Here is a 24,884-nt window from a genome sequence, read left to right on the forward strand (position 1 = left end):
ATACTGACATATCCACATTTATTAAAAATGTTTTACTTCTGCTTCAAATGTTAAAAACGTCAGCCAAAGCTGGTATCAAGCTTGGAAATTTCTTTTTCAGTCTTATTTTAGTAACTAAACTTAAGTTCTCAAAATACACACAGGGCACATGGAATGCAAAATATATTTTTAATCCACAATAAATTATACCAGGTGACTTTGAGAAGACAGAAAAAATAAAAATATAGTTTTTTTTCAATGGCATATTTTGATCTTTCTGTTCCTTATAATCAGGTAAAGCCCATATACAGACATTATATTGCATTTAATAAATGTGTTCTGGCTTAGGTTTTTGTACAGTAAGTCAATTTCTTTTTAACACATTGTATACAGTACAGCATCTGACGACAAACACAGCAATACAGAAACAACAATACTGCAGCATGTGTGCCAATATCTTATGGGGACAAACACTGAGATTTAAGCCACACTGAACCAAACACGGGTGTGCTTTGGCGATTATGTAGCTATGAGTGGCACCAACAAACCAGATTTCCTGACTTAATCTCTGGTGGTATCTGTCCATGTAGATAGTTGTTTTTAACCAGTTCAGATATTTAAATAGACATCTCCAAAAATGTTGCCCAACAGATCAAATTCACTTCACTGGGATTGCATTGGGATTGTTTTCTACCAAAAAAAAGATTGTCTCAGTGTATATGTTGACATCACAATCTCAAGGGCATTAGCTTCTGGAAAACCACACATTAAATGTCCCACTCAGAAATTATACATAAAGAACAGATGATATCCATGGCTACATACCACTGAATAGCTACCACTGAATGAACTCATTAAATGTAATACTTCTGGTGTTTACGAGACTACAAAGACCTTTAACAAGATAAATGTTTCCAAGTAGCTTAACTTAGTCTAAGCAGCATGATATCGAGTCAAACCAGCAGAAACTCCTGTGTGTGGAATTAAGGTGTGCAGTAGTAAATCTGATGACCATTACTGTCTGGTCAGTGACCTCTCCTAGTTAATGGAGGGCAACAGATGCATTTTAGCAGGACGTGACTGCCCTTTCAAATGAATATATTAAAGACGTAAGCCCATCAAGACTGAGGGTGCGTTCTCTACACCACTTAGCTGTACAGAACATAAAAGTAACTGAGGAAGGTGGAGAACAAATGGCAAAAGCAAAACCTGTTAGTGTGATAATGTTTTCAGCAGCCAATGAAAGGTTAAGTGGTTGACAAGCAGAGTTCATTTTCAACATGTATAAACATGGGGATCAGTGCTACATCTAATGTTTACAAAACCAAATCATCAAATAACACCAGATATTACAGAAAATATATTTAAGTATATCACATGTTTAATCACTGCAGCTACAATTTCAGCAAAATAATACTATTGATAGATATTATAGGTAGAACTTAACAAAATGAATCTTGAATAATACAGTGAAGAATTTGGTTGCTGTTTCCCTGAAAAAATAGCTAAGTTTAAGGCAAAATAAAAAACATCCTGAAGCAGTTTCAACAAGGGTACATTCACTAAGTGAGCATTAACACTTTGAAAAAAATGTACTGGCAATACAAAGCATCTCCTGAATATCAAAAGGAGTGGAGAGAAGTTGTTAGTAGATCTATAATGAGCACTTTTAATGACCAGCTATCTTTTCAGCACTTACCAATCACTGCATTTCATTAACACTGGTTCCTTTTCTCTTGAATACATAAATATTATGAGGCTGCGTCAGTATCTTGAAACAATTTAGCATAAAGAATTGAAGAGGTTTAAATAGCAGCATTGTAAATCATTTGTTTTCTATGAGAGTCTGCACTTTGTGGACCAAGTCTCGAGCCATCATCAGGACCTGGGGGACGTTGTGTCGCTCTGCCATTTCTAAAAAAAATATATATATATACTGAAAATGTAATATAAATACATAAGCACAGATAACAGATTGAATCGTTTATTTTTTCTTAGTACTTATATTAAGTCATTTGACAAGAAAATATTATGTCAAATGTGTGTCTTATGTGTTTTATCTCATCTTACCGTTAAAGAATTTGATGATGTCTGTGAAGTCCATGTTATTTTCTAGGATGATGTCTCTGTACATCTCTACAAGTGCCAGAGCAAAGAAGAGGGCAAAGTGCTCAGAGGAGGTGTGCTTGGCTGCCCAGATTGTTTCCCACACAGTGAACACGTCATCATATACCATTTCTGTTTGGAAAAACAGCAATACATCAGATCACATTCAGCACTCGGGCAATTTAAGGCAAATGTTATGGTGTCTGGATTTCCCATCACCTCGTTTGAAGTCTAGTAGGAACCAACGATAACAGAAGTAGAAGTGGGTGTAGTCTCCATTCTGCTGCATCAGTTCGAACAGCTCGGAGTCCAGGATCTATTAGTGTGAAAACAAAATAGCATTATTACCCTGCAGCTTGGTTAAGTATGCATGTGTGCATGTACTGTATATGTACATACCTGGATAAGAGAACGCATATTAGCGAAGTGAGAGTCCATGGCACCTCCATGAGGAAAATTCTGGTTCATCCTCTTCATCAGTTCAGTGAAGCAGCTAAATGCCATGACCTCTGTGGCCAGAACACACACACACACTTTTAACAAGTTGTTTAGCCATTTACATGCACATATGCAGAGGTGATATTTATTGAGTTTGCCCTTTAAAAAAGTGTCACTGACCATCATCCAGAATAACCAGTAGGGGAGCCAGCAGATCACACATGCCCTGGACGTAACCTGTATCCAGATGCTGCCATACATAACTAGAAAGACAGAGCAGATTCTTCAGATTTTTTTGTTTCCAGGTTGCAAGAGCCTCTGTGGATATTTAACATGATGACACAATTACCTGCACATAATGTTACGCAGCTTCTCCAGGTTCTCAGGAGTGAAGTACCAGTATGTTCTGTCGCAACGTCTCACATCTTTGTCAATGCGATGCAAGTTGATCAGGTACATGTCCAGTGTTTCTTGCTACAAAAATAATCATGAATTTTGTTAATACATGCATATGATTAAAAGGGAGCATGTGTATCATGTGTAACGCTTACGGAATATGTTTGGTCCTCTGAAGATTCATCATGTTTGTTGTCTCCTCCCCTTTCTGCAGACTCTGGTTCAGTGAGTATATTCTCCATCTCAGGCTCCTCTTCAGAAAGACCCAAGTCAGTGCCCTCAGGGCTGGTGTTACAAGCTGTGTCCAGATGGTGATCTAGAGCGAGCTCCTCAGATAACATTTTCTCTCTTTGTGCCAGTGAGATTGGCGGCGCAGCAAGCCCTGTCAAAGGCCTGGCCTTAATATTCTCAGAAGTCATACATGTTATCCCTGCAGGAATGTCCTCCATTTCCAGGGCAGAGGGAGAGTCGTCTGAATCGGCTGTGTCTGGCGAGTGCCGGGAGTGGGACGATAGTGAAAGGCTTCCCCTTGATGCCGACTGAAGAGCATTCAGTACTTGTCTGACAGGTGAATCTGAACCAGGTTTCTCAAATGGTATTTCTAAAGCTTTATCCTTTTTGGTTTCAGCCAACTCATAAACTGTTGTCTCAGCATCTTTTGTTTCTGGCTCTGTGGCACAGATCTTCATCATTTGTGATGGTTTCATTTCAGAAGCTGTTTCAGGTTTTTTTTCAGCTGGCTGATTAGTGGCATTTTCCACTTTAGGTGGACAGAATGGCTCCACTTCAGGATCTTTGTTCTTGTGTGTTTGAAAAGACAAGGTTTCTCCAAGTGGAGGTGCTTGGAAATATTCATTGTGAATCTCAGTTTCTAGTTTTAGAACATTAGTTTTCTCTGGGGCAGATTTTAAATTTATATTAGTATCTACTGCTTTTAAAATATTAGATGCCTCATGTGCTGTGTCATCATCTTCAGGTTTTTCCTCAGCTGCAGATGTCTCTTTTGGCCTACTAACTCCAGTGTCCTCAGCTAACTCACCTTCTGAAACTGATTTCACCATTTCTGTCTCTGAAACCTTGTTCCTGGATTCTGGGCCCAGTACATCTTCCCTCCCTGACTGTGATGCAGTTGTAATTTTCTCATTTAAGATATCTGATTCTTCAGCTGACTGCTGGGAGGCAGCAATCTCTGTTGTCTTTTCTGCATCTGGATGTTGATTTGAGAAATCTGGGGAGGTGGGATCGCAGGGAAGAAGGTGTGGAGAGTCTGCAGTGGCATTTGGGATGTCCTTCACTGGACTACTATGCTGCACTTCATCCTCAGGCCTGGGATCAGCCTCAATCTGATCAACTGCCTCAATCCAATTCAATCCAAATGCCTGGCAAAGAAAAAAAAGTGGTTAACATTTAGTATAGTATGGATCCAACAGTAACAACAGTAACAGTAAATGACTTTTCATCTAGCACCTTCATTAGGTTAAAATTTGTTTGTCCAGTTATTTACTAATTCCAGCAGTTTCTGTTTGACCATAATAATGTTTTGAAATGAATGGAGGCCAATGACTACCCATAAGTTAACTACAAATAAGTTGTAATAATTGGACAAACCATGCACTGATATATATATATATATATATATATATATATTATTAGTGATACAGTAGCTACTATGTTGTTGCTTATAACACATTACCTGTACGCTATTGCTGGAATCACTTTGTGAATGAGCATTCTGATGATCTGAACTGCTACTTAGAGAAGACTGGAGTGAGGAAAAGCATCACCCAAGAGACAAAAACAAAATAAAAGCAGAACTGTCAGTTAAGGCAATTACATAGTTCATCAATATATCACAAACATTTTCCATTATTTTTCTGTTGAGATAATGGCTGCTTAAATGCATTTTAAACTTGCATCTGTACTGATGGTGGCGTCTCGCTGCACAGGTCCTCTTTCCACGCTGGCTCCAGACAAACATCTGGCGAGTGCCTCAGCGTGTTTCTCTCTCTCCCTCTGTCGTACAATGGCCTCACATCCCTGCCACTCCTTCATAGTCTGCTCATATATGGTCCGCAGCTGCTCATCAATCTGAAATAGAAGCCTTGTGTAAACATCGACTGTAACATACCCCCACGGTGTATGTGTAAAGTCTGTCAGCAAATAGAAACCTCCAGCCTGGATTTCTCAGTCATGGTGAACTGATAGTGGCCTAGCAGAAAGGGCCAGACCTCTCTGCGTAGTGAAGGGGCAACACCACCGAAATACACAAGCCTGTGTATCTCCTTTTCCTCATAGGCCTGAACAAGAGAGGTTTTTTTTTTTTAATGACCTCACACAATGAACAATAAGAATCATTTAAAACCGCAGTGGATTATGAGCACAATATATTTGATGAACTGGTGCTCAGGTGTGAATCTTACACAGCTGTCCTTGAGGAACCTGCCCCAGACTTCAATGGACAGGCCTCCCCGGGCATCGCACGGCACATCAGGATCAACTATAGTGGTGTTGACAAGAGCAGAAAGGTGGGTACGAACAGTGGATAGATGACGGCAATAAGCAAGCCCTGGGGAGGAAAGACGAAAGTTTCCATATAGGCAAGGTCTTTCACCAAGATCAGTTTCCACAAAATTATTGCTAAATTTATCAAAGTTAAATCAGATGTCGTCGCCCTCACATCCATAGAAAGCACGGGAGATTATCTGGTATTTCATGGTGTCACAAAGGAGCTTCAAGGGGGCCCTGGGAGAGTAGAAAAATGGCAGACTTAGTCAAGTAGAATAATCATGATGTAGACTACAGCCTGTCCCTAGGAAACACTCACCTTTCTTGATTACAGCCATTAGGCAGAGAGCCATCAGAAGAGCCATTTTGTGAGCAGGAAGAGCACGAGGACTTTCTCGGTGTTGGTTGCCACATGTTCACTCCTTGGTCCATCAGTTCTAGAGCCACTGCACAGCATAATAGCTATCATTACCATTGCTACTATCAGCATCATCATGATCAAGCAAATAAAACAAAATGATATTTCAACAAAAGTGCATGTCAGCAAACAATGAGAAAACTAAAACATGGTAAAAACAAACCAAATGAGAGGCTGGAGATGGAGACGTGGCAGACAAATTACTCTAGGTCCATGCAATGTATCATGTTTGTTGACAGAACTATAAGGTGACATAAACACACAGGCACTAAAATGTTGGATCTTTAACAGTTTAAGTTTTAGAGAGAAATTAATTAGAAAACTGCACATTGAATGTAAACCAAAGAAAAAACAGACTTATCTAAAGTGAAATTAGAGCATAATGTAATCAGGAATGTAATCTCTGATGATTCTTCATTAGATTATCGTGGGGAGGCAGAACAGGAAGACACTTACTGAACTCCATCTGATTGCCAGGAAAGATGATCCGAAACACATAATCTGTTGCTTCGTCATCTTCCTTATCTGATACGGAATCACATGAGCCATGAGGACTTCTCCGTCGCAATTTGGGAAATACCTTTCCCTGTGAATGGAAAGCCAAATTTATCTTGAGCAAGCATAACTAAGTCGAAGCAGTATATAAAGCAGATGATGGCTGTAGGTAAATACAGCAAGGATGCATTTCATTAGCTTATGTTAATGTTGACCTTTCCTCTCTGATTCCACAGTGGTGGGTCCAGCTGTCCGTGCGGTAGCAGACCGGTCTCCAGGCAGGTGAGAAACTGGAGTAGGTGTCCTCCTTTGGGGAAATGTAGAGGAGGTCTCTGAATCCCATCCTGGCTCACCAAAACAACTGTCCCGCCACTGTTCACTAGAGTAACACAACCACACCATAAATATCTCTTTAAACTCCTACTGTGGGTGACTGAAAACATATAAGGGGCTATCACTGTACCTTGCTGGTGACAATGGAGATACACAATCTCCTCCAAACGAATAGTCATCGCATAATCCCAATAAACACTGAAAGAAAAATAAGTGCATGTGAGCCATTGTGTAAAAACACGATCTCATTCTTATTAGAATTGGTTTTATGCATATAACTAACCTTTTCTCAGAATCTAGTTCCCCAACATTGCCATTCATCAGTTGATTAGGGGTCCATTTCAGTGTCATAAGATCTGCAGTTTGATGCAGAGAAAGGTAGCCAGGGATGGCCTCCATGTCATCTCTCTGCGGACAGAGGAGAGAGCTTTATGATTGCAACACTGTTTATGTAGGTTGAGTGTAATTCAATTAACAGATCCCCCAAGTTCCCCAAAAAGTCAACAAGCCTCTATTCCCTTTCCTAAAGCAGATAGTAGTGTTGCGTTGTTATTACAATAAAAAGGAAAGAAAAACACATACTGGCTGCACCAGGACATTGTTCTTTCCAAACAGAAGTGTGGCCCTGGAGTTTTGATGGAGTGATTCAACGTACTCCCTCACCCACATGATCGGGCGATCATCCATGCTACCACTGGACTGTCTCTTCTGGATCTGATACAAGAAAACTGTCATGTATTACACATATGAAATACAATTATACATAGCTGTTACCACAAAATAATTCCTTAACTATCTGACCAGGGCAGGTCGTCTGGATGGAGAATCCTGTCGACAGTGGCCGCTGTGGATGCGATGCCGCTGTACAAGCTCATCAGCAGAAGGATCTGTCCAGAAATGGTCTGCAGTCTTAACTTTGGTGTACTCCAAAGCACAAGGACCAACTGCAAAACAACATTCTTTGTTAAGTAATGCAGATATGATTATATATTTTATATATATTATTATATATTACATTATTACTATTTTTATGCTCTAATCTGGCCGTACCCAATAGAGATGCAAGAATTGGTCCATTCACAGGATCCATCAGCATGGCTTCTTTCTCATAGAAGGCACTACAGAAAACAATATTGAGAAAATTTTGATTTTAGGACTTCAGTGTGGAGAATAGAAAAAGTGACAACAACTTAGATCTATTCTCACATATATAAGGAAAGCTCAATATTGTTTTAGCACCACCTGAACTATTCCTACTATTCCTTTAACTGAAGAGATGAGAGCATCTTCTGCAGCCAGTGGTTAATGCTTCGTATATAGCAATACCTGCTGTTTTCTACCAAGTACAGGACAATCTTATCCAAGAGCTTCTCCATCAATGCAGTTCTTATCCACAGGTGTTTCAGTGCCTGAGGAGGGAGGTTGGCCAATTTAGACTGTCGACTGCGGTCATTACTCAATGAAGAATTGTTCTGCTTTCTGAAAAACAGTAAAGAAACATGACAGATGAAATATTTGAATGAGAATAGTATGGCCTCAGAAATCAGTTTAAAAAATAAAGGGCAATTATAGACTAAAAGACAAACAATACATATAATAATATTATGTCACTGGCTTCTTACAGGCACAAGTTAAATTCTCACCTGTTTTCAATAAGCTGTTCCAACTCCTGGACTTTTTGGCAGAGTTCCTCAGCAGGCGAAAAGCTTTTTGCCACCTTCATAAAAAGTGCTGCAACCTTATTACTGCACAGCAGGCCTGCAATACGGCGCTTCAGCCCATGAAGCAAACAGGCTTCCAATACAGCTGTACGCACACAGAAACACACACAGTATTAGTCAAATCTTGTTTTACATTTTTAAAATTCTATTTTAACAATATTTTTATCTTCCTATAGTGGAACATTTCTATTTGCCTTTTACGAACAACATAATTTCCTCTCAGTGAAAGGCTCAAGGCTTAAGATTTTTTTAAAATAAAAAAACAGGTGAAAGGTGGGCACAAGTAGGAATAGACAGTAATCTAACCAACACTGTCTACTGTTGCTAGGATATAAGGGATGTGAATCACACATGCCTCACTCCTTGTTAGTATCAACACCTTGGAAAGGTGTTGGTCTTCTTTATACATATGCATCCATCCATCCTGTTCAATAAAAATAGAAATGACTAATACCATTATGAAAATAAACAGGATTTACATTGCTTGAACAGACTGTAAAGGATCATTTTATACTGTGAGGACAAACTCATAGGAGGTGACAGGACTTAATGAAGTGATGTCAACTAATATTATGTACATGTAATTGTACAGTACAATACATACCAGGGCGTAGCCCAGGCTGACATCTGTGAGAAGAACTACTGACCCTAACTGGGGATATCACTGGACCAGTGGAATGAACATGGACAACATCAGAAGCTCTTGAACTGGCCCTACATGTCCTCTAGGAAGGGGGCAGAGTATAAAGAATCAGGGGAAACGTCATCCAGATCAATGATGAAGGTCTCTAATGTACCTGAGATTGTTGGGGATTTTTGAGTGATAGGCTTCTTCAGTGTTGCATGTTGGTAGGGGAGAGTGATGGGGAACTGGCAGACCAAGGGGGTGGCTATTATCTTTAAAAAGAGGGACTGGAGGGTGCTCTCCAGCTATAGGGGTATCAGACTGATCAGCATCCATGATGAAAGCTTATGCAAGGGTGCTGCAAAGGAGGCTCCAACCTCAAACCTCAAATCCAGTAGAAACAATGCAGATTCCATCCTGGTTCTGGAAAACTGGAGTAACTCTTTCCAGGCACTAGAGGGGTCATGGGTATTTTCACTCAATCTACATGTGCTGACTTGGAAAAGACTTACAACTCTAGCCCCGGGGATGTTGCCATGAGTCATCCAGTATTTATATAACCAGAGTGAGAGTTGTATCTCTATTTTTGACAGGAAGTCAAACACATTTCTAGTTGATGTTGGCCTTTGTCAGGGTTGTCCCTCATCACCAAAAAACAGTTTGTGATTTTGATGGACAGGAGAGCATAGAGTTTGGGAACCACTAAAATACGTTTCTGCTTTTTGCATATATAATTTCTGACATTATATATGTAAATGCCTCAGGATCCCCTATGACCAGTGCAACATGACTGCAAAGAACCTGCAGAGAATTGTTGGATAGAGAGATGGATGGCCATGTAAATGCGATGTAACCAAAACATTAACTTATGCTAGTTATTTTGCACGTTCTCGGGTTTAAGCTCTGAAATTGGATAGAAAAGCTGAACTGTTCAAGCAAAAAATATAGACCTACATTTTCCAAGAACACAGAAAACAAGTTATGCCACAAAATGACTCTATTACTCTTATTTATTTTGTCTAGACTTTTCTTCTAGTGACGCATGTAAGTTAACATTAAACATTAAAGCCAATGGAAAAGGCTTTGAGCATGTGCCCCGAATTTTGAACTGGTTCTACTGAAGAACAATACGGTACTGTGCAATGCAAAAAGAATATGTATAATAAAGAACATTTACCACAGAAGGATATGATGTGGCTGCTATCTGCATGCACAAATTTTCTTGTTACTGCCTCCTCCATAATTTGTTTCACCTACAAGAGAAAACGGTGCATGGTGAGACAGGACTTAATCTGTCTGATGCAGTTGCATGAGACAACAGAGTCAAAACAAGAAGCACAGCAAGGAATAGGAGAATATGTTTCAACAGGCAATGACACAAGACATTTATGACACTGACACATAAAACAACTAACTAGTTAATTTCTGCCTTCATCTACAAAGTACCAAGTATTGCTCAATTATAACTTAATAAGAAGCAGATACACTGCCAGTGATATGATGTGGTAGGGTCCCAGTGTGAGTGTGGAAAAGTGTCCTCTCTGACACTGTGCTGGCCAAACATGACCTGGAGTTCAAAATCCTTCTTCTGTCCCTTTATTGTTTTCATGCACAAACAGGCATGGCAGGCAAGACTCATCCCCTAAATGTTCCAACGCTACAACCTCGGCTCAGCTGATCTCTTGGTCTTTCGGTAACTAAGTTCTAAACTATGACAAGACTATTTCCTTCTCTGATTTGACGTTGTGTTCAGTGTTCACAGGATGATATAATATTTTCCTACTGTAATAGACCTTTGAGTCTTCTTAAGGAATATTCTATTTAAACCCCATAGACTCCTATTCACAATTCAACAATGGTTCATTACAAATAAACTATTGAACATAAAGATTCTATGGCACATAGAAGCAAAAAAAAATCATGTTTTTTTTCCTTTATATGAATAAACAACCTGACACGTCTGCTTTGCAATATATAAGACATCTGCATCAGCTTGAACTTGCTGAAATGTGTTATTCCAGTCCAGCTATGTGCCTCCTTGCTGCAGGATCTGGTACCAGAATCATGGATGTTTGAGAGGCAATGAGTCACAGGTGAGGGGGAGCACGAACATAATAAGCCTGGAAGTACCCAGCTTTCTCAGCAATGAATAAAACATTCTGTTTTCTCTCCCTGGGGAGTCGTGGAGTCACTGAAATGATCTGCAGTGTGCTCTCTGTAATTTCTACGTAGATTAATATCCAAATGACTCATAAATCAGTAAGATCCAGCTTGGTTTAGACTTTTTGTATTTATAGGGTTGCTATGGAACACACATACTAAAATGTCAGATGAAACATGTTTCAAGGTCACACCTTTGAGTTTTGAATAATAGGATGGCGTTTCAATTTAACCATTATTCCTTCAGAGCAAGAGAAAGAGAGATTGAGAGACTTCTCCAGGCACAGGTTTGTCTGTATAGAACCAAATTAATCTGTATGCGTCTTCTTGAACATGTAGTTTATCCCACTCCCTGACATACAATCATCAGCATCACCGGCATCATAAGTAAACTGTTACCGTCATCATCATCATCATCATCATCCTTGTCATCATCACCTTACGCCAGTGTACCAGCGGCCAAAAGCAGACCGGCAGCCCAGTTGCATCCACTCTTACATTGCAAAACGGTCAATGTTATCATAAACATCCCTATGCAACCTGATAATCGACGTGCACACGCACACGCACGCACACACGCACACATTGTCTATGCTTACAACCCTCGTAGACATTAAGTGTAAAAATTCAATGCAACGAACCTCTTTCTTCACATTGCGCAGCAATTTCTGACGCGTCTCGGCCTCTGCCACAGAGGGGAAAAAACATAGGATAAATATACATATACTACTGATCCAATGCAGTGTCGGCAATGAATAATGTTTTGTACACGACAGGGAAATAATAACAGCGGGTTGTACCTACCTCCCATCGCTCCAGGAAGGATGTAGCGACTGACACTTAAGCTTTTTTTTTTTTGGTCTTGAAAGCACTGGCTAAAAGGTAGAGATGCTCCGAGATGTACGATGTGTTCTTAGCGACGAAATTAAACCTCTGCTCCCTCTCAGTGAACCAACACCCCTTTAAAGTCACAGCAGCCTGTACGTTAAGACACACAACGCCAACAATTACACACGCCCCCACCATTTATCACACACAGACAGCCTGGAGGATTTACCTTGTGCCTATTTGAAACATGTTGATGTCTCATATAAGTTTCTTATAGTCACGTCGTGGATGGATGTTTTTATTCTAAATACATAAAAATGTGTTTATTATATTTTAGCCCGGTATAATAAATATTTCAATCTTTCTTATGTATAAGTAAAGTAACTGAGTTGCAATAGGCCTGCTTGAGTAACAGAGAGATAAATAAATATGCTAATCTACTTATTTCAACATTTTATTTTACAGGTTAACATTTTAATTCCTCTGGCTGTGGCCTACAGGTCACAGGTTGGCCATCATACACTACAGCCATTTAACATTTAGTGTGGATGGGCTATATGGTTTCACAAAGTATTCGTCTGAGGAAACAAGGACGTAGGAGACAAGGAGGCACAGAGGAGGCAGTGTGCGTGTTGGAATGAGACACCGCTTTGTTCAGCAGTAGGGGACGGCTGCTTTGCCTGCTGGACTCGTTGACTTATAAACTATAACGTGACTTCTAGGGAGGGCTGTGGAGACTTGTGGCTGTGTAGCAGTTTGTCTTTCTGGGATTCAGACGATTTCCATCAAGGGATGTCAAAGCGAGTACGAAGCAGAGAGGTCTGCGCTGATTGCAGTGCTCCGGGTAGGATGTCAGACAAGCTAGCTTTACCGTTAGCTCTGTGGCTAACCAGCTAGCCCCACTTAGCTGACTAGATAAGTTAACGCTATCAGATGCTGATAACTAATCAGCAATTAGCCAAACGGCTAATGGAAATGGTTATAAATGGTCTTCTTGTGGAATTATTTGTTAAAATATGTCATGTCTGTGTCTCTCTTGTGTGGTCCCATCAACTTGTCTGATTCTGAAATGTGTTTTAATGATGGTTTTTAACGTTGACGTTAGCTCAGTAAGCTAGCGTGCTAACCTATTGATAAGAGGTGATGTTTACGCCTGTCTGCATCTGTGATGGTGGTTTTGGATGTGTCGAAGACAAACTAACCCGAGTTATTTGTGGCTGTCAGTCAGCGTTACCCGGCTAGAGTAGCATTACCGTGGATGGTTTAGTTTACGGGTGTGTGCAACATTATTATTTATTAAACGATACATGAATTAACACATATTGCGTTTTATTCTAGAGCCACGCTGGGCCTCTGTTAACAGGGGTGTGTTGATCTGCGATGAGTGCTGCAGCATCCATCGAGGTCTGGGGCGACACAGCTCTCAGGTCCGACATCTGACTCATTCTACTTGGCCTCCCTCGCAGTTACAGGTGAGGAAACAAACCACTGCATGCACCAATCACCCACACGGAAATACGTAGCATGCAGCGAGTATGATAGTTAAAACAGTGGTTGCACAGATCCATCATCAGGAGACTGTCTTTTGTGTAATGTAAATGGATGTTGTTCAGTGAACTGTTTTGGTCATGTTTTAGATGGTCCAGACACTGTATGGCAATGGAGCTAATTCCATATGGGAGCATAGTCTTCTGGACCCTTCCTCTTCAGTGAGTGGGAAACGCAAAGCATACCCCCAGGACAGAGTTCAGTAAGTGCTTGTAAGGTTTTTGATGCATCGCTTCTCATTTTGGTATGCTTGCATTCACTTTGATATGAACCTGGGAAAATTGATTTTGATGGTTAAGGTCAGTGAACATGCATAATTGGCCTTCTGGACCATGAACATGACTCATGGTCAGTCAATATCAAGTGACTTTAAGAACTAAAGTGAATGCACAATGGAAAAATACACGTCAAGCTGAACTTTTTGAAGGACTTGTACATCTTTTCATTTATTCTGAATGTGTTTTAACTTGTACCGTGTACTGTAAGTCTGAAGGCATAACAAAAGACTAAATCTTCAGGGCTGAGACATGTGATGTCATTCTCCAAATCCACTGCCAGGTATAAACATAGCTGATGAAATAAAGATAAACACTCACAGCCACATATATAAACATAGCCATGTTCAGTCCGACCCTTGCAGTCAGAGCAGATACATTTAATCACCAGACAACTGACAGACACAAACAGTGCGTATGTGTTCTACCAAACAGGAGGCAGCTGTCCTCAATCAATGCTATCTTATTACGCGGATCCACTGCAGGAACTTTCTCAGGGGATTTAACCGTTTTTAAAAAAAATTTTTTAGGAACCCATTAACTAAACCTGGGTTTTTAGCCCTGGAACCATAACTAAATTTAGTTCCTGTAGTATAGTGTTAATAAGACTGCTTTCTTATGCATTTTTTTTCCTCACTCAGGAGCTATTGTGGTGGAGTTTGCTGATTGGTCAATCATAGACCCTGCAGCTGCATCAACTTGTGCACTGCTTCACTGACAAAACAAGGAAGCATTCTGTTCATTTTAGCATATGGGCTGGAGTCTTTTCAGTGTTTATGAATGTTAAAAACAAAGTTGGGCACTGTTCTGTGCTTCCCCAATAATCAAGTACACTGTACTGTATTGTATCTGTACAGAGATCAACAAAGATAGAGCTGATCATATGATAGTGGGGAAGGATGATTAAAATTTGGGAGTGAAGTTGTATCTCTCAAGTTCAAGAGGGGTTGAGTTTTGGAAATGGAAGTAATCTGATAAAGTATCAACATTTTTTTTCTTGACTTTCTGGATATTAAGAATTCTGTCAGAGAATCAAGGAATTGCTCTACTGTATATTATATATACTGTGTATATTCAAAAGTGCTGATATTGTGTGTGATTTCAGTGTTAGACATCATAACATCCACAGTTGAGAAATGTTTTGAATGTTGTTCACCCTAAACAAGCACATATTGTTTATGTGATGTGGTCATCACTTGAGCATAGAAATGGTGGTCTATTTTTTTCTTTTTTTTTTTTTTGTGTCTGGTTTTCGATAATAGTGTTTTTTGATGTTTTCAGTTCCAACAAGACAGAGTTCATCAAGGCCAAATATCAAATGTTGGCGTATGTCCACCGGATGCCTTGTCGGGAGGATGACAGTGTAACCGCAAAAGACCTCAGCAAGGTGGGCTTTGTTGTGTCTGTGTGTCTGTGTGTCCACTATATCCATCCATTTTCTATACCCGCTTATTCCTTAACTAGGATCACAGGGATCTGCTGGAGCCTATCCCAGCTCTCTTTTGGGTGGAAGGCTGTTAACAACTCATATTTTTCATTTACCAAAATTAATGTCAAATTAACCCAGCATTGTCCTGTGTTGCACAGGCAGTAAAACAAATGGGAGTAGGGTGAACACATATTTCTGAAAGGCACAGGTTGCATGCTCTGCTTTATCAAAGTAAAGACTCATTGATTGGTACTTAGCATTGAGTTCTACTGTGCCATACTGCCATTAATATTTTCTTGTATTGGTCATGTTTGTGCTCTTGACTATCAAATAGTAGAGCCTGTCTGACCTCAGCTCTGGCCACAGCTGCCTCTATTTCACACTTCTCTTGGACAAAATTGTTATCTGTTGACCTTCTTAAAAATGATGCTCCTTGTATGTTACTTACTGGCAATAATCTAGCATGTTTTCAAAAAGATATTTCCAAGGTTTTACTGATTTACTCCAGTGGCTTTGAGTCTCAAGATCTCAACCCAGTAAAAATATTCATTCATATTAGCACAAATCCTCAAAAACAACAGGAGGTGTTAGTACACTTTTTTTGGCAGCACTGTTTTTTTGCACTTCACATTAAAGTTTTTAAAAGTGGTTGTCGATCTCCTTTCAGCAACTCCATTCCAGTGTTCGGACTGGAAACCTAGAGACTTGCCTTAGACTCTTATCTTTGGGAGCACAGGCCAACTTCTTCCATCCAGTAAGTCTAATGGAATAAGAAAAAAAAATGCATTTTTTTTAACTTAACAAATACTCACTATTGCATTGTTTGTTTTTTGTTTTTGTTTTCTTTCTTTTGGGATCATAGGAGAAGGGAAACACCCCACTACACATAGCAGCCAAAGCTGGTCAGATGTTACAAGCAGAATTGCTGGCAGTATATGGAGCTGATCCTGGAGCTCTGGACTCCAGTGGAAAGACCCCCATTGATTATGCAAGGTAAAGCACACTTGATTATCTGTTTATTTGTTCTACGAAAGCATGTGTCCTTGGGTATAAGTAGTGTGTACCAAGACTGTAATTTAACTAACACCTTTTAATTGTACAGATGTCACAGTGTGGAACTTTTTGTTTTGAAGTGTTGATATATAGTGTAGTTTTTAGTTAGGCAAGTTAATAGGCCACCTCTGTCCTGTGTGTGTAATTTTCATACTTTTTATTTATGGCAAAAATGGCAAAGTACTGGTAGAAACAGCCTAGTTAGACACCGGAAAGCAAAAGTTGACAGCTGCAATAGCTAGACTGTTTGGCAAGCCTGCAATGAACTCTAGACACAGACACCAGTGGCATTATGTCAGTAAGGGTATGACTAATTGAGCAAGCCAGGAAGGAAATATTGTGTCGCAGTATGCTAGCTGACTCAGATTCAGTTGTGTAGCAGAAGTTGATAAAATGAACTAAAAAAAATTAAATAACAGTCTTTTGTCATGTTTTTTTTAGTATATTTCATAAAACAGACAATATATGATGAAATCAGTGATGCAAAGCAAATGTTGCTGTGTGGGGGAAAGAAAACGTTTTATGTCTCTTAAAGAAAATAAATTAAAAACTGGATTATATGTTGCCACAAGAGACAGAGATTTGGTGGTGGCTAAATAAGACTGGCCACCATGGTCAGTTAGCACCAACTGATCTGCTGCTCCAGGTCTATGCTCTGTACATTAGCTAGAGAAGCCAAACCAATTGTGCGCCTTATGTGAGACAGCTGTTAGTTTGAATGTTGCACACGTTTTGGACGTAGAATCACTCCTGGCTGAAGCATTTTTGTTCTGTTCCTCAAACTTGTGCAGACAAGCTGGGCATCAGGAGCTGGCAGAGAGGCTAGTGGAGATCCAGTATGAACTCACTGACCGATTAGCATTTTACCTTTGTGGTAGAAGACCAGGTAAGTACAGTAGGTGCATCAAGAGCTATTCTTTTTTTTTTTTTTTTTTTTTTTTTGTTCTCATTAACAGTACTTTGTTGTGTTGTAGATCACAGAAATGGGCAACACTTCATCATTCCACAGATGGCGGACAGGTAACAGCTATGCTTCAAGCCATAATCATTTTCCTACCTGCTGGTTAAAAAAGATTGTGTAATGCACAGAAAACAGTACCAAGGCTCCTGTTATTAGTTAATGTGATATGATTTACTTCTATAACATATAGGCAGCATGATTGACATTCACAATATAATGACAGTCCTATTTTTTGTTTGCTGCATTGGATGGATAAGAAATAAGTAAGTATGTTTCTTACTATAGTTTTTGTGTTTTTCTTTGTGTGCACTTTTGACAGTAGAAAAATAATCATTTAACAACTTTTTCTTCCATAGCAGTCTGGATTTGTCGGAGTTCGCAAAGGCTGCAAAGAAGAAACTGCAGTCGGTGAGATAGTTTTACTTGTGATGTGGTGCCTACGAGGCCCGAGATATATTTACTTGCTACATACGGTAATTGTTCTAAAAAAGATGTTATTGTTTTGTTCTAGCTAAGTAACCATCAGTTTGAAGAACTTGCCATGGATGTCTATGATGAAGTTGACAGAAGGGAGACAGATGCAGGTAAAATTCCAAAAACTGTAAAAAATAAATAAAAATATACACACACACATATATATATATATATATATATATATATATATATATATAATATATATAGTTATGCCTACATTTGGATTTGTTGTCTCTCTATGTACGTGTATGTATATCTTCTATCCTAAATGTTATATATATATAATGTCCTGCTTCTTCAGTGTGGTTGGCCACTCAGAACCACAGCACACTTGTAACCGACACCACAGTTGTGCCGTTTCTGCCAGTCAATCCAGAGTACTCATCTACCAGAAACCAGGCAAGTTTTTGCAACAGTTTAAGCTTCAGTTGTTGTGTGAGTAATGAGATTAACAGCGTTGCCATATATTTTGTGCTTGCGCGTGTGCGTGTGTTTGGATGCATTTGTTTTCTCAGGGTCGTCAGAAATTGGCTAGGTTTAGTGCTCATGAGTTTGCCACCCTTGTTATTGATATTCTGACGGATGCTAAACGGCGGCAGTGGGGTAATTCCTGTGAAAGTTCCAAAGGTAAGATAATGTCTTTCACTTTTTAAAAGACCTATTTTCTTGCTAATGCACTTTTTTGGGGAGGTTTTATTGTTTTGTATTATATTATAATTCACACATTGCGTGTGTGTGTGTATGTATGCAATATGCAAATATTTTGCAAAAAGCCTGAACAGAAATTTACTTTCAGATGTGAACTATGAGCTCAGCTATATAAGCCATATGTAAAAGGTGGACCATGTGAATTGGTGTTTGTGCAGAAGTGCTGCCAAGCACAGATTAACTGGGAATTGATAGCAAACCATGTCCGTTTATTTTCTTTCATGTGCGTGCTCAAATGAGATTATTAGGGGTAATAAACGAAAAGTAAGGCCTGATTGTTGGATTCAGTAAATGAAAATATTACGCATTCCTTAGCTGTTTGATTTAGACAGCTGCTTGTAGCCAGCCGGGCTTGTTTGTGCTCTAATCCTTTGATCTGGTGGTCTGCCTGCAGAGAATGTCGAGCTGATCCTTCAGGGAATAAACAGTCGCCATAACAGCGAGAGTCAGGACAATGACCAGCCAGATTACGACAGCGTGGCATCAGATGAAGATCCAGTACAAGAAGCCACTTGTGGGGACAGCTGCAATGATGGAAGGACCAAGGTTATTGTTTGTTGGAACCATTACTTTTAAGATATTTAATTGCAACATCTTTTTTTACTTTTTAAGATGCTTAAATAATCCTGTTGTGTGTAACGTTTTCTTCCACAGAGCTCTGAGTCATCTGACCTCTCTGATGGGCCAATCACAGTGCAGGAATTTATGGAGGTGAAGAGTGCCCTCACTGCATCAGAAGCCAAAATACAACAGCTTCTCAAAGTCAACTGTCACCTTAGTGAAGAGTTGCGGCTGATGCAGACCAAGGTTAGTAAATTCCCATGTAATCTTTAAGGCAAGTGGAAATTGTATTGCAGCCTGTTTACACATTTTTGCTGCCAGGAATGTACTCAAACTGTGTATCATTCTTCTCCATTTTAGTGGAGAAACTGGATTAGACCCACACTGCTGTATGTTCCCAGTGGAAAATTGTATTGTATTGATTTATTCAGTGTGTGTGAATTTGTAGTTGCAGGGAAGACTAGACTTTTATGTATATGTAGATGAATGAAAGTACCATAGGAATTCCTCATTACTATTGTGAAATGGCTGCTATTTTTCTGGATGGGTGAAATTCCTGTGGTGATAATTAACATCACACCACAGGAATCTGCTTTGGTGTTCAGTGAAATGGCAAAAAAGGATTTGTTATGCTTCTCTGTGATCAGACACAGTAAAGATTCATGCAGAGGTCCAAGTCAGATTTCAAACGTACTGATCTGCAAACCATAACCACAGAGGACGTTATCATCCATCATAATACACAGACACAAACCATCTAACTGTGATTATTGGAGTTTGAGTGTGGATGAGTCACTGGAGTTATGTACCCGGTGCTCACAATTACAGAAATGTCATCAAATTAGGTCCACAACACCTCCAGAAGGTCTTTAGAATGTACTGGCAAACCACAACCACCCACACCCACTTTATGTATGTTTTTCTTCTGGGCCTGTAGTATCATTGAGTTTCGTTTAGTATTTTTAGAAAAGCAGCCTTCCCAAGATAGCCCTAGTGGCATTTAGACACGCACAGTTTCAATTTTATTTGCTAAGGTGTATTAAGGTTTTTTCCACCGCTCAAGTACAGTGGTGAGAATGTACTGATTGTGCAGCCAAATGCAGAAACTTTGGGTGTATGTAGTTTTTATTTTTATCCTTGCTACTTTTAGTGTTCTCATTAGCAGGAAGAAATTTCAAAATAAATGGGCTTGGTGGAATTTCAGAGAATATGGTTGTTTTGCATTAGCAAAAAAAAATGCTGCCAGTTGTGATCTAATGAATCAGTTTCTCAATTTTCATTTTAAATCTATTAGACAATTGACCACCTGTTTCTTGTTATGTTTTACCACCCTGGGAATAGACCAGATTTACATGCTTAGAAATTATATTGTGATTTAAAAAAAAAAAAAAAAGCTTTGTCACTTACACACCAGTTTTTGGCGATGTTAGCGTTTCATTTGTTTTTCTTCACTGCCTTAAGGTTCTCCAGTTTCCTTCTCTCTGTTCTTGGCTGAGAGATGGTGTTAACACAATGTCCTGGCTCCTCCTGCTGGTTAATGTTCTCCATAACCGTGCTGCTTTCCTACATTCCCTTACCTTTCTCACCGTTGTTGCACTATCCTAAACCTCAATTGCTGACAGTGAAACCCTAGGAAATTAGCTGACATACAAATTAATTTCTTCTTTAAATATTCAAGTCTTTCATGTTGTAGACAGGCATATAAAGACAAAATAAACTGCAGGCAACACTGCTTTTGCTGGAGCAGAGTTTTGTCCTCTGTACAAAAACTTAAAATGTTACATTCATTTTTGATTCACTATTAACACAAAACATAATAATACTGACAGGAAGCCGAGCAAGTCAAGTTTCCCATCACAGCATTCAATGTGCTGTTTGTGAAATAAGGACAAACACATCTGCAGTAGTTTCTCAGGGGATTGTACTTTACCATTTATCAACATTTGTCAAAGAAACAAACATTTTGCTGTGAGACTAATGTTCAGGAGAAACCAAAAACAAAGTGAAGCTGAAGTCCACATAGAGTAAAAGCTTTTCTCCTGGAAGCTGAGCTGTGTTCTACTCTATTATTGATGTCAGTTTGAGCTTTTGTAAGGGGATCATCCCCCAGCTAGAAGAGAATTGAAAGGTGTTTTGTTTTCTACAGCTGAACTCCCTGCAGACTGAAAACACCACCCTGCGATGGCAGACCCCCACTGGACAACAACAGCTCCAGGGGCCCTATGGTCAACACCGGCCCCGTGGAGGTCGCACCATGTCCATGTACGAGACGGGTTCTGCCCCGAAGCAGTACCCCCACCGAGCTGAAACGGCTCTGCATGAGGATGGAGTCATTTTACAACCCTTCCCAACCAATGTAAGCACAGAAGCATTGACGCTCCTGCTGGATTGTCTGCAGAAAACAAAATAATGCCTGGCTTGGGGCTGGTGTTGGATATTCATTTATTCATTCAGTCATTCATTCATTGCATCTCAATAGAGTATGCTTTACTTGGTTTGAACCCTTTCCAGATTGGGAGGGGTCCTTTGGGAACGGCTGCTTCCTCCCTCCCTACCTTCCCCTCTTCCCTGTCCTGGTCGTGGGACGAGAGATCTCGAAGGGTTAAGTACTGAAGTTCTCTTTGGTTCAGAGGCAGCCGTAGGGGACAATGACAACTCTCCCCCTGCTTGACCCCGCAGTCTTCTCTTTCTTGACCTGTGTCTTAAAAATGCTTTTTATCAGTATGGCCTGCCTGCGTGCATGCACCACAGTGCGTCTGCTACCGACCAGTCATCTGAACACCTCCAGCTTTTTTCCCCCACAGTGAACTTTAACCCGTGCTGCTTTAGCTCCAGCAAACATTAGAAGCAATGATGAAATTCACAGCAGATAAACATTTTAAATGATCAGACAGCAGATTCCTGTATGAGAGACAGGTAAAATGGCTCATCATAATGTGTTTTGAAGTCATAGCCACTGACGAGAGACACAGTTTGCATCAGCATTCCTTCACACCTGCTGCAGTGCACACTGTTGCCCCACAGGGACCTGGTTTTATATTTCCTGTCTTTTTCTCTTCATCTGCCCAAAACAACTAAATGTCTAATAGTGTGACCATGGCTTTATTTTCAGAAATGCATGATTCTGATTTGTATATGCCCAGAGTTGGTCTTGTAATATGCCTCCATTACAGTTTTTACTGTAACTGATTGGTATTAATCCACTGATGTCCCTATAGGGCTGTAGTCTGGAAGGACAAAGTACCATGCTGGAGAATGATTACCACATTACACCCAACCACTCTGAAATAGAGGAAACCAGGTATGGACTTAGTACTGTCACATCTGAAATTACTGACTAAAACTAACTTTGGATTTTAAAGCAGATTTAAGATTTAAAACGATTCCTCTCTGTCAAGGGTAGGACATATTTGTACATTTTATAACTGATATAAAATAACAGCAATGTCCACATTTTCTCTGTTGGCTTGTCAAAATATTACATAAGACATTTTATTATGCTGCAGATCTTTTAAAAAAAACTCTATGTATTAGGTTTTATCGTTTTCCATACTATAGTTTACTATTTTTTCTTATAATTTTTGTGTTTACTGCTGTAATACCTGAGCTGCCATGCCAGAGCAAAGTCATACATAATTTTCACTAATTTCAACTCTGAATAACATGTATGTAAACCTTTGTATTTGTAGTAACCCTCTTCCTGCACATGACACTGGTGAGCCAGAAGAGGAGTGTGTGGGAGATGCCACCCTGCCGTGCACAGAAGATGTGATTTGCAAGACAGAGCAGATTACTAAGAACATACAGGAACTTCTAAGAGCTGCCCAGGAGACCAAACAAGAAAGGTAGTTTAAGATTAATGTGTAGTGTTAGAATTAAAAAGTATAAAATGATTTATTCTGTAACAGTTACATTCAGGGTTGGCTGACAATGATTGAGTCAAACTTTCTTATTATGTGATATGTTGTAAGTCAATGTGTAGACCTTGACAATATTTCAGCTGTGTCTGTTCCAAAGACCAGGATTCACAGATTTTGAGTCTTGTAAAGTGTTTTTTGTCGATGTGTCTTAGAAACTGTGGGCCTGTTGGAGGTGGGCCTTGTGCCTTTTAATGCAGCTGGCAGGAAACAAACACCACGTGATCACATATTGTCCTGTGTCCTGCCAAACCCACAGCGAGTTAATTTAGTCAACAAGGCTTCCTGTATGCAATCCTGTACGAAATACCTTCGCTTAACTATTATACATTACTGTTTCATTATCCTCTGCTTTTACAGTGATGTGAAATATTCAAACATTTTCCTTCCTCACTTTTCTTCCATCTAAATATTTTGAGATTAACTATGGCTGCCATCTACTTCCAATGGTGCTAACCCAGTGCCAGGTGTTGTGTTTAACATCAAATATAAGGTACTTTGTCTATGCTGCAGAAATCAGTTGGAAACAATACATGAATCAAATGTGCAGTTCATTGTATTAAGGTACAATGAATATGGTCTCAGGCTTTTCCTTTTTTGGTTGATGAGGATAAATGGTAGTGGTAGCTGTTTTGTGTTATTTCTTTTGAATGCACAGGAGTCTCCATCCATCTTTTGTCTCCATCTCCCACAGCTTTCTTCCTTGCTCTGAAAAGATCTGTGTGGCTGTGTCAGAAATGGCTGCCCTGTTTCCTAAGGTAACATGACTCCCAACAGCTTGGTGTCCCTCCCCTGAGCATTTATTTGACTGAAAACATCCAATCTAAAATGACCTGTATAGACACTTAGGCCCTGTTTATTGCTTTATTTAATTTTATGTTTACCATTGATTGGATTACTTTGTTTAATGTTTACTCATCACAATGAGAGTTTATTTATTCTCATGTCTGCCCATAATTGAATCCATCATGCCCACCCCCTCAACAGAGGCCGTCCTCAGAGACTGTGCGAGGATCTCTGTGTCTGCTCACTTCAAGTGCCAGCCGGCTGCATGGAGAGTGCCAGAAGGCCGCAGAGCACAACCCCTGTCCAGCGGACATCCAGCTGGTCACTCAGCAGGTCATCCAGTGCGCCTATGACATTGCCAAAGCTGCAAAGCAACTTGTCACTGTGACAACCAAAGAAAACAACAATTAACTAAAAACCCCAAAGACATTTCTGATACACTCAAAACACAACTTATCAATGAAGTTGCTAATTTCAACTTACTCAGTGTTATCACAGGTTTTTGTTTTCCCACGTTAATCAGTGTAAGCAGTGACATACAGTACATTCCATGTGGTGGGAAAATATTTAAAAAAAGATATACAATGCAAAGCTATGGATCAATCAAGAGCTTTATTTATTTTGTTTTTGTATGCAGATGCTTCTTTACTTACTTATTACATTGTAAGTAAACATGCATCTTTTCAAGATGTAGGACAAAATTAGTTCTGTTCTTTACCTCACAGAGATCAGTTTTATCCACACAATTTCCAAAAGTGCAGCATTGTGTGCGTGTGTGTCTGTCAGTTTGTGTATGTATAGCAAGACATAGCCGAGTCTTCTACATAGTGCTTTTAGTACTTTAGACACCAGAGGTCGTCAGTTGTGCTCCCTGAAAATTGCTGTCTGCAAGACACCTGGAATTAAGGATCAGAGCAGGTGAAACTTTATTCTAATGAAAATTGATTATTTTTTTAGCCATTTTAATGTTTTTTTTTTTTTTTTTAATGTAATTGCAGTATTTTAATCTTGAATTATTGTGATATCACTTGCTTAGATTTCAGATGTTTAGAAAGCAAACAGTGATTTTAAAAAAAAAAAAAAAAAAAAAAAAAAAGCTTCAGTGCATTGAGCACCATGTGAATGCCAGCAGTACCAGGTGTGTGCAAGCTTTCAGGTTCAGTCCCTC

The 24,884-nt window shown here is 39.6% G+C and overlaps 2 protein-coding genes across 4 annotated transcripts; one reads left to right on the forward strand and one right to left on the reverse strand.

Annotated features, from left to right (window-relative positions):
* Window positions 1-975: 975 nt before the first annotated feature.
* On the reverse strand, window positions 976-12,064 carry sgsm1b (small G protein signaling modulator 1b). Its single transcript, XM_026297852.1, has 25 exons — window positions 11,981-12,064; window positions 11,818-11,861; window positions 10,194-10,269; window positions 8,314-8,476; window positions 7,997-8,149; window positions 7,721-7,788; window positions 7,472-7,614; window positions 7,253-7,384; window positions 6,954-7,078; window positions 6,801-6,868; window positions 6,553-6,716; window positions 6,299-6,428; window positions 5,744-5,870; window positions 5,597-5,661; window positions 5,340-5,485; window positions 5,088-5,216; window positions 4,834-5,007; window positions 4,613-4,681; window positions 3,075-4,298; window positions 2,873-2,997; window positions 2,704-2,786; window positions 2,485-2,594; window positions 2,305-2,401; window positions 2,050-2,217; window positions 976-1,893 (listed from the first exon to the last, which is right to left on the reverse strand). The coding sequence occupies exons 1-25, from the start codon at window positions 11,985-11,987 to the stop codon at window positions 1,805-1,807; spliced, it is 3,879 nt and encodes a 1,292-aa protein (XP_026153637.1). The 5' UTR covers window positions 11,988-12,064; the 3' UTR covers window positions 976-1,804.
* A 583-nt stretch (window positions 12,065-12,647) lies between these two features.
* On the forward strand, window positions 12,648-24,812 carry LOC113124750 (ARF GTPase-activating protein GIT2-like). Of its 3 annotated transcripts, none has more exons than XM_026297840.1 (20): window positions 12,648-12,848; window positions 13,343-13,476; window positions 13,642-13,754; window positions 15,109-15,214; window positions 15,924-16,010; window positions 16,119-16,249; window positions 17,101-17,195; window positions 17,284-17,329; window positions 17,627-17,678; window positions 17,782-17,854; window positions 18,046-18,143; window positions 18,260-18,371; window positions 18,847-18,998; window positions 19,107-19,259; window positions 21,160-21,369; window positions 21,525-21,614; window positions 22,232-22,314; window positions 22,703-22,858; window positions 23,625-23,688; window positions 23,918-24,812. In XM_026297840.1, the coding sequence occupies exons 1-20, from the start codon at window positions 12,797-12,799 to the stop codon at window positions 24,125-24,127; spliced, it is 2,217 nt and encodes a 738-aa protein (XP_026153625.1). In that variant the 5' UTR covers window positions 12,648-12,796; the 3' UTR covers window positions 24,128-24,812. The 3 variants fall into 3 exon arrangements, with proteins under 3 accessions (XP_026153625.1, XP_026153626.1, XP_026153627.1); XM_026297841.1 differs by having other exon boundaries at window positions 17,630-17,678; XM_026297842.1 differs by lacking the exon at window positions 21,525-21,614.
* Window positions 24,813-24,884: the final 72 nt, after the last annotated feature.

The sequence above is a fragment of the Mastacembelus armatus genome, chromosome 12 (assembly GCF_900324485.2).
Source record: "Mastacembelus armatus chromosome 12, fMasArm1.2, whole genome shotgun sequence".
Taxonomy (NCBI): Eukaryota; Metazoa; Chordata; class Actinopteri; order Synbranchiformes; family Mastacembelidae; genus Mastacembelus; species Mastacembelus armatus.

Excerpts from the sequence above, each read along its gene's own strand:
- LOC113124750 (XM_026297840.1), top strand. The coding sequence starts at position 12,797 with ATGTCAAAGCGAGTACGAAGCAGAGAGGTCTGCGCTGATTGCAGTGCT. Across the intron at positions 18,144-18,259 it reads ACTCATCTACCAGAAACCAG|GGTCGTCAGAAATTGGCTAG; the intron begins GCAAGTTTTTGC and ends TTGTTTTCTCAG. Across the intron at positions 18,372-18,846 it reads TTCCTGTGAAAGTTCCAAAG|AGAATGTCGAGCTGATCCTT; the intron begins GTAAGATAATGT and ends GTCTGCCTGCAG.
- sgsm1b (XM_026297852.1), bottom strand. Across the intron at positions 4,682-4,833 it reads ACGCCACCATCAGTACAGAT|TCTTCTCTAAGTAGCAGTTC; the intron begins GCAAGTTTAAAA and ends TCCTCACTCCAG. Across the intron at positions 1,894-2,049 it reads CATCATCAAATTCTTTAACG|AAATGGCAGAGCGACACAAC; the intron begins GTAAGATGAGAT and ends TATTTTTTTTAG.